Source organism: Physella acuta, unplaced genomic scaffold, assembly GCF_028476545.2.
Source record: "Physella acuta isolate Inbredline_101_S28 unplaced genomic scaffold, ASM2847654v3 ptg000335l, whole genome shotgun sequence".
Classification (NCBI taxonomy): domain Eukaryota; kingdom Metazoa; phylum Mollusca; class Gastropoda; family Physidae; genus Physella; species Physella acuta.
Window position 1 is genome coordinate 1,405,189 of NW_026731854.1, and position 9,814 is coordinate 1,415,002.

General features: G+C 36.2%; 1 protein-coding gene across 1 annotated transcript; it reads right to left on the reverse strand.

Moving 5' to 3' along the window:
• Window positions 1-2,277: 2,277 nt before the first annotated feature.
• Window positions 2,278-9,035, reverse strand: LOC131940902 (mucin-2-like). Its single transcript, XM_059299808.1, has 3 exons — window positions 8,853-9,035; window positions 2,557-3,647; window positions 2,278-2,353 (listed from the first exon to the last, which is right to left on the reverse strand). The coding sequence occupies exons 1-3, from the start codon at window positions 9,033-9,035 to the stop codon at window positions 2,278-2,280; spliced, it is 1,350 nt and encodes a 449-aa protein (XP_059155791.1).
• Between the last annotated feature and the right edge of the window lie 779 nt (window positions 9,036-9,814).

Below are 9,814 nucleotides of genomic sequence, written 5' to 3' on the forward strand. Positions count from 1 at the left end.
TCTAATTGTCTGATTGTATGCCTGATTGTTTGTCAGCTTGTTTACAACAATATTATTATTCTCGCTTTTGCTTAGCTGCCAATTTTTAAGGTCAAAACAAGACAATGGCGCTTCGTGTTACAGGCTAAAACTCAGTGAATGGTGCAGCTAAAATAGTACATTGATAACTTGTGTTATCAGCCGGTTCATGTCTTGCCCCATCACGTTGGTAACCCACACCGAGGTCAGCGACTATTGTCCATTCACCTCTTTCTTATCTCGTGCGGCTCACATTACAGTCACGAGCTCAGGGTCAGCACGTTGTTTCACTTCAACTTGTCATTTGTTTATCGTCCAGCTCCAAATAAGAAGACGTGATATATATATATATATATATATATATATATATATATATATATATATATATATATATATATATATATATATATATATATATATATATATATATATATATATATATATATATATATAAATGTATGTATGTGTATATATACAAATGTGCAAATATTTATATGTGTGTGCGTATGCATAAAGTCTACTTCCCCTGCCCGTTGATTTCTTTGGTAGAAATGATAATTCTCTAACGTCTCTGTTCAGTTCCATTAAGCTGAGATGATGCCTCTTTTTAACAAAACTGTAAGAATCTGAATTGATATAGTTCAAATGCGAATTGATCGAAATAAATTCTTAATTAAAAATATTATAGGTCATAAAAGATAATGACTGAACATAGACACATAGATCAAGAAAAACTTTAGCAAGTCAACAACAACTTTAATAAAAGTCAGTAACTTTTAGTCAATGTCAACATAGGCTAATATATCGATAGAAACTATCAGACAATGATTAAAAAAAACATTACTATGTATCATTTTCTACTTTATAAACGTAATTTAGAAACTAAGTCGTGTGTTAATCGTTAATGTCATTAGCTTACATTATCCGTGATAAAAACATTTTGTCAAATAACAATGAGACGATAGTAGATGATAACTGTATTATGGCAAGTGATTATTACATAATGTTCAATAACAACAAATCGCTTAACTGGTATAGCGTTTCTTAAGTCATTTATCATTAGTTTCAGTTTAAGTTTAATTAATTAAAGATGGATTAAAAATCCCCCGTAGTGTTATATAAGAATATTCGAGAAAGTTTAGGAAGATCACTCCCGGTTTATTGATTACTTAAACTTTTAAAAATAGAATAGAATTTCGTAGGAAAAAAAGAATTGTGAACCAAGTGAATGATGAACAATATGTGTGTAATAGTGCGGACTATTATTAGTACTTAATAAATTCATATGCGTTTTTTGAGAAATCGGAAATAGCGAAAATTACTACTTCTGATCAACGGAAATTACTCAAAATTTTGAAGAAGGTAGAGAATTAGATCTTTTACATATACGTGATATTTCGTTTATCTATTTGAAACAGTACTAAAGTTATAGGCTTTTGAAAAACTAAAAGTAGAATAAGTCCCATTTCCGGTTTACGGAATTCGCTGGAAATTTAATACAGAACTACAAATTTTATATTTACTTAAATATGTAATTTCATCAACCTAGCTGTAACGGCACTCAAGTTATCTTGTTTACAGACACACATACTCACACACACACACACACACACAAACGCCGAAATTTCGATAAATTTGGATTTAGAATTTTTGCCCAATTAAAATAAGACCTCTTTACTCCGTAGCCTATATGATGAAGTACTGTGTGATTTTTGTGCACGATTACAATACTTTATACTCTGTATACGAGAAAGTAAAATACATTCAAACAAGAGAATGGTGAACAATTGACTAACATGCGAAACTCCACGGATATATAAATAAATAAATAAATATTATATAAATAAATATATATATATATATATATATATATATATATATATATATATATATATATATATATATATATATATATATAGTTAAGAGTTTGTGCATTTTATATTTTAATTTGATATTTTTATGGATATTGTGTGTTGGTCTTTCAGACATGAAAAACAGCTCCATAGATCAGATAAAACTAGGATGCCGCAAACAAAACACAGACATGAAATAGTTATGACACGCCCTATATTGCGTGATGCGGTTGTCACATTTTCAAGCGAAATTTTTTTCTGTATTCTCGCAGACAGATTAGCTTTCAAAACTGTTAGTTCCTCGATTATGTCTTGAGTTATATTTTCGTTTAGTTTTTCAGTTAAAGATATAGAATTGATTATCCGTCTGGAATTGCAGGAACATAGGCATTGTGGTTTTGATGTATCAGATGGAGTAGTTGAATTTGGTATCGGTGTTACTGGTGATGTTGGTACTGTTGACACGGTTGTTGATGTAAGTTCTGTTGATGATGATGATGTTGATGTTGTTGATGAAGATGATGATGATGTTGATGTTGATGTTGATGTTGTTGTTGATGTTGATGTTAATGATAATGATGATAATGTCTGTGCAATATGTGTTGTTAATGCTGTATATGTTTGTGTTGGTAATGTTGATTGTGTTGATGTTGGTATCGATGGTGATGACGTTGACGCAAATTGCGTAGTTGGTGCTGTTGATGTTGTTAATGTTGTTGTTAGCACGGTTGACGAGGATGATTCTGGTGCTGTTGTCTGAATAGTATATGATGTTGTGGGGCTCGATGCATTAGATCCATCCGATGTTTTAAAAATAGTTGAGGGTTGTGTAGTTTCATCAAACCCCTGGTAAGTCAGTATGAGAGTGTGTTCAAGTGTTGGTGAGACGACGCGGTACTCTGTTGGGCTGGGAGTTACACTCATTGCTGTATTTGACGTTGTCTGACTCACAGATAGAGACAGGTCTTGACTGGCAGGTGTAGGCGTTAGCAGGGCTTGACTGTTGTCAGTTGACAGCTGCTCAATGGCAGGTGTCGATGTTGACAGGTCCTGAATGGCAGGTGTTGATGTTGACAGGTCCTGAATGGCAGGTGTTGATGTTGACAGGTCCTGAATGGCAGGTGTTGATGTTGGCAGGTCCTGAATGGCAGGTGTTGATGTTGGCAGGTCCTGAATGGCAGGTGTTGATGTTGACAGGTCCTGAATGGCAGGTGTTGATGTTGACAGGTCCTGAATGGCAGGTGTTGATGTTGGCAGGTCCTGAATGGCAGGTGTTGATGTTGGCAGGTCCTGAATGGCAGGTGTTGATGTTGACAGGTCCTGAATGGCAGGTGTTGATGTTGACAGGTCCTGAATGGCAGGTGTTGATGTTGACAGGTCCTGAATGGCAGGTGTTGATGTTGACAGGTCCTGAATGGCAGGTGTTGATGTTGGCAGGTCCTGAATGGCAGGTGTTGATGTTGACAGGTCCTGAATGGCAGGTGTTGATGTTGACAGGTCCTGAATGGCAGGTGTTGTGGTGGATGGCTGTAATAAATTCCCGGATGACTCCATAAGTGGACTTAAATACGTAGCGTGGGTGCTAATAATAGAGGCTTCATCAGTGTAGTCCAACTGACTTCGAACTGTGCTGTCCAGAATTAATGTGGGTTCGTCCACTGCATATGTAAACGTTAAGGTGCTTCCAACGGAAAAGTAGCTTGACATATCAGACGTAACTGTTGTTGATAAGATGATATCGGTTGATGAAATAAATGATGTTGAAACATTTTCAACCTGGAGATGGAAATAAATTTTACGATTGAAATTAACCATATCATAAGTTTGATAACTGAGGGTTTCAGGGGTCATCCATAAATAACATCACTTTTGTTTGACGATATTTTATTCTCTCCCCTCTCCTTCCAACTGTCACACATCCTCACAAAAAGCCAGACTCCACATTTAAAAAGACGTAACACCTCAGACAACATGCTTTTGCCTTTTAAAATATCGATTTAGGCTGAACCTGGGTCTGACCCCACTATCTCTTCGTATGCTGAACTCTACTTCTCCTGCCCCGTGTCCCGTTAAGTCCCGATAAGAAACTTTATAATTCACATCTAAAAAGAAGTGAAACCTCAACTTGCATGTTTATCTTTTTAAAACATCGATTTCTTGCAACAATATTTTCTGAGCTCGAACCTCATTTGAATAATAAATGAATAAATTATTAAAACTAACTTTAAACTAATAATAATGAATAAGATAGAACCAATCGCGTGTATTGCTATTTCCCACGGGATCCAGACAAAAGGCCAACATGGACACAAGGCCGACACGGACAAAAGGCCGACATGGACAAAAGGCTGACAGCCAAAAGGCCGACATCCAAAAGGCCGACAAGACAAAAGGCCGACATGTTTTATAAATAACAAACTACAATTATAGGCATGTTTAACAATTAAAATATGTAATTATATACGCCTTTTTAAGTTTCTAATAAATATTCTTAGGTACATACAATAGGATAAAATACAACACACGATGTAACCAATTATTTGTTGCCGATATATTGGTCCATATATAGGGAAATCAAAGGGATAAGTTTACACAAAAAACAAAAATAACGTACCAATTTCGGCACACTTATATCACAATCACAACAGAATTAATGAATCCAACGAATATAGTATACAACTTTTTTTACGCAATTCGCAATGGACGAAACTAAAGTATAATTCAAATTTTGTCTGTATTTAACATGCAGTCTAGTCAAGGCACGCGATTTTTTTAAAAAACAATTAAAACGAAACAAAATTTAACATTGACTTTGTGTGTCTCGAACCCGTACCATCCGCATTACACTATCATCTCTGCCATATGGGCAAATACGATTGGGAGAAAATTTTATTGGGTTGTATTTTACTTAGAGCCAGAGTATAATAGAGCTTAATTACGCGAATATTATTTTAAACTAAATTATATCGTAATTTTGCATATTCCACTGTTAAACAAACAAAGATTTAAATGAAATAATTAAGGTCTGAAGTAGTTTTGTATAGAAACTCATTTTAGCCTAGGTTTTAGATCTAGCTCTATCTCGAGCTAGATCAACAATCTACGGCTACGGAAAAATGGCTAAAGTCTAGTTTATCCGGAGCTCTTGGTAAATTCCTTGCATTCTCTATATCAATGAAATATATTCAAGGATTAAAATAGTTTAATATAGAAACTCAAATATTTATTGTTTTTTATCCTTGTTTTTTTTATTTCTAAATAATTAATTTTGGTATGGCCTATCAGTAGATCTAGATAAATTTATTGTATACTCATATTAGAAGAATGCCAAAGGTATCCTATTAAAATAGTGTTGGAGCCTAATAAAAATAGCAAACAGATGTTATTGTTAAAGCTATAACTGAAATAAAATGTTGCTTTATAATGCGTTAAACCTTTGAATAGGCAACAAGGTCTTGATGGAAGCCGCCATGTTTGTTGCGAAAATAGGTAAATAAATCAAGTGACGTTACTAAAAACAAAGTACTTGTTCTGAATTTTTTTAATAAAAAGGGTGTTTCTACCAATGAATATATCAAGTAATTAATTATCGTCTTAAAATAAATTTTTGAATAACATTTGGGGGGGGGGGAACATTATTCTCTACATAAATATGTATTTTGTTGTTCTTCACATAGTGCAGATGCTCTCACGTAATGGAACAAAAAAAATAAAAAATAAAATAACGTAATTTGTTTTTGCTTTTAGTAGTAAAATTAAATAATTTCAAATGTTTTTGTCTTACCGTATACATAAATCCCAATGGCATCGCGCAACCTTTTTTAGTTGCATGGCCTGAGAGAAAGCCGCCAAACAAACATCCTTTATTTTCAATGGTGTTGCGAACAGAGGACGAGATTGAAAAGTTCTGTGACTTATACATTAGATTACTTTCATAGCTCCATGTCGCTGCACCTGACACTATGCCATTTACCTAAATCACATATCAAACAAACGAATGACATATATTTTATCGCTACTTCAAAATGTATTGTGCTAATTGAACGTAAAGCATCACCTAGTAGAAGCGTTATAAGTTAGGGCGTCAACCGGTCATAGAGGGTAACACACCACCCCACCCCCGTCCAATAAAGTAGCATTTTCCGTTTGGTGGCACTCCTTTACTTCCACTATATTATTTTAAATTGACAATAAGAAACATGCTATTGACTGAAAATTCTACAATTTTCGATGCGGTGTGACCCCCTGATTAAATTTAAACGACTAACAAAATACTTTCTACATTAAAGAATGATATTCGAAAGTCAAAGAGTGACCTTGGCTGTTTAAAGGACTACTACTTTGGCAGACCACAACGTCGGGGTCTGAGACAAGCTGTTTCCACTTGATATGTGGAACATGCACACACGTGTAGAAGACCATATGCCAAAAACAAACAACTTAGTTGAAGGATGGCACAGAAGTTTTGATGTCAACACCCAAAGTTTTGGAAATTGACTTTATTAAAAAGGAACAATTGTCCCACGAGGTTTATTGTAAACAGATAAATTCAGGACAGTTTACCAACAAAGAAAAAAAAACATATATATATAGCCTACATTGATAGCAGCGCTCAAATTTCAACTGTTATTAAAAGTTTTAATGAGCCCACCGTAATTAAGAATTTGTGAGGCATCGCGTTTTTTTTCTTATGTTCGTTTTTTTTTAAATTATTAATTTTGGTTCTCATCATCTTTGGTTTTTCCTTATATAAACCACGATTGGGTTTTTTTTGTCCAGGGAGCTTATGTCGTTGGGTTTTTAGTCCAGGGGTTAATGTCGCGGGGGGGTATATGTCCTGGGGGATGTGTCGGGGGGGGGGTTATGTCCAGGTTTTCTTTTGACCGGACATACAAGGTGACCGCAACCCTGCCTCTTCCACCTCTGTCGTCTGCAGTATCTACTCAAATCTACCGAAAACTGTCGCGTCAAGTGAAGCAGCTAGCCGTAGTATTGACTTAAATGACAAATGTTTAATCTTATAAAGTAAGAATAAAAAGCTAATTGTGACATCTATTAAAATAGCAATTGAGCAACAAGCGGTGAAAACCTAACCAAGAAACTTGAGCTACAGTTATAAGACGTGACGACGGTCAGCATATAATTTTCATCTTTGGTCGTCACACCGGCCACAATGTACTTGCTTGACCACGACTTCAGTGGGTGTATCAAAACCAAGGCCGAATCAAAGACCGTCGGACCTGTACGGAAACATAAAGATCATCACGTTAGCCTATATCCCACTCATTCAATAAAGATCATCACGTTAGCCTAGATCCCGCTCATTCAATAAAGATCGTCACGTTAGCCTATATCCCACTCACTCAATAAAGATCATCACGTTAGCCTATATCCCACTCACTCAATAAAGATCATCACGTTAGCCTAGATCCAGCTCACTCAATAAAGATCATCACGTTAGTCTAGATCCCGCTCATTCTATAAAGATCATCACGTTAGCCTAAATCCCGCTCATTCAATAAAGATCATCACGTTAGCCTATATCCAACTCACTCAATAAAGATCATCACGTTAGCCTAGATCCAACTCACTCAATAAAGATCATCACGTTAGCCTAGATCCCGCTCATTCAATAAAGATCATCACGTTAGCCTATATCCAACTCACTCAATAAAGATCATCACGTTAGCCTAGATCCAACTCACTCAATAAAGATCATCACGTTAGCCTATATCCCACTCAATCAATAAAGATCATCACGTTAGCCTATATCCCACTCACTCAATAAAGATCATCACGTTAGCCTAGATACCACTCACTCAATAAAGATCATCGCGTTAGCCTAGTTCCCGCTCATTCAATAAAGATCATCACGTTAGCCTATATCCAACTCACTCAATAAAGATCATCACGTTAGCCTAGATCCCGCTCATTCAATAAAGATCATCACGTTAGCCTAAATCCCGCTCATTCAATAAAGATCATCACGTTAGCCTAGATCCCACTCAATCAATAGAGATCATCACGTTAGCCTATATCCCACTCAATCAATAAAGATCATCACGTTAGTCTATATCCCACTCAATCAATAAAGATCATCACGCTAGCCTATATCCAACTCACTCAATAAAGATCATCACGTTAGCCTAGATCCCACTCACTCAATAAAGATCATCACGTTAGCCTAGATCCCGCTCATTCAATAAAGATCATCACGTTAGCCTATATCCCACTCAATCAATAAATTCATCACGTTAGCCTATATCCCACTCAATCAATAAAGATCATCACGTTAGCCTATATCCAACTCACTCAATAAAGATCATCACGTTAGCCTAGATCCCACTCACTCAATAAAGATCATCACGTTAGCCTAGATCCCGCTCATTCAATAAAGATCATCACGTTAGCCTATATCCAACTCACTCAATAAAGATCATCACGTTAGCCTATATCCCACTCAATCAATAAAGATCATCACGTTAGCCTATATCCCACTCACTCAATAAAGATCATCACGTTAGCCTATATCCCACTCATTCAATAAAGATCATCACGTTAGCCTATATCCCACTCAATCAATAAAGATCATCACGTTAGCCTATATCCAACTCACTCAATAAAGATCATCACGTTAGCCTAGATCCCACTCACTCAATAAAGATCATCACGTTAGCCTAGATCCCGCTCATTCAATAAAGATCATCACGTTAGCCTATATCCCACTCAATCAATAAAGATCATCACGTTAGCCTATATCCCACTCAATCAATAAACTCATCACGTTAGCCTATATCCAACTCACTCAATAAAATCATCACGTTAGCCTATATCCCACTCAATCAATAAAGATCATCACGTTAGCCTATATCTAACTCAATCAATAAAGATCATCACGTTAGCCTATATCTAACTCAATCAATAAAGATCATCACGTTATCCTAAATCCCACTCAATCAAACGTGTTACTCTTAGTCACACCACGACATCTAACTCAAACATCACAGCAAACATGTTAGCCTTAATCAGTCTTACATCCAACATGTTAGCCTTAATTAGTCTTACATCCAACATGTTAGCCTTAATCAGTCTTACATCCAACATGTTAGCCTTACTCAGTCTTACATCCAACATGTTAGCCTTAATCAGTCTTACATCCAACATGTTCGCCTCCATCCCATCTCATTACTTCAAATGTTTTCATCAATCTAATCCATATGCACCCTAAATATCTACACAACCAACATGTAAACGTAAGCATCAATCCCCCTGACATTAAACCTGTTAATCTGAGTCCCCTAACGTTTAACTTATCAGCCCCCTAAGGTGAGTTAGATTAAAGATTTATTTGACGATCACTAGCATGTGAGTACCTGAGAAGCTACCGTAAGCTACAAGCGTTATAAGAACTGGCCAGCTGGAAGTGACTGTAGAAGACTTGCCCACAGCAAGTGTGTACTCAGCGGAGCCGGCGTTTTGTTTGAGCAGCTTCATAACGGCGCTATTGAAGGCCAGGCTCGTGTTTTGATGAGAGAAAACAACTTTCACCAGGGAGAGCTCCGCTGAAAACAGAAAGCTCACCACAACAAAGCTGGTACCATAGGACTCTGATGGGGTCATCTGTTCTACAGCATGGTCCTGTTGAAAAATATACGTCAATATATATGTTGTACAGTATGATCCAGTTAACAGAAATATGTCAATATGTATGTTGTACAGCATGGTCTGTTGAAAGAAATATGTCAATATGTATGTTGTACAACATGGTCCTGTTGAAATATGTCAATATGTATGTTGTACAGTATGATCCTGTTGAAACAATTTTTCTTCGATACGTATGTTCTACGTATGTCCTGCTGAAAAAAATGTATCTGAAGGAAAGCCTCGCTCAAAGAACTTCCGTTAGCAGACTTGAACCGCTGCATTCAATTACAGCCTTCCAT

Excerpts from the sequence above, each read along its gene's own strand:
- LOC131940902 (XM_059299808.1), bottom strand. The coding sequence starts at position 9,035 with ATGTTGGATGTAAGACTGATTAAGGCTAACATGTTGGATGTAAGACTG. Across the intron at positions 3,648-8,852 it reads TGTTTGAGTTAGATGTCGTG|GTTGAAAATGTTTCAACATC; the intron begins GTGTGACTAAGA and ends TTCCATCTCCAG. Across the intron at positions 2,354-2,556 it reads ACATCAACAGCACCAACTAC|AACTTACATCAACAACCGTG; the intron begins GCAATTTGCGTC and ends CATCATCAACAG.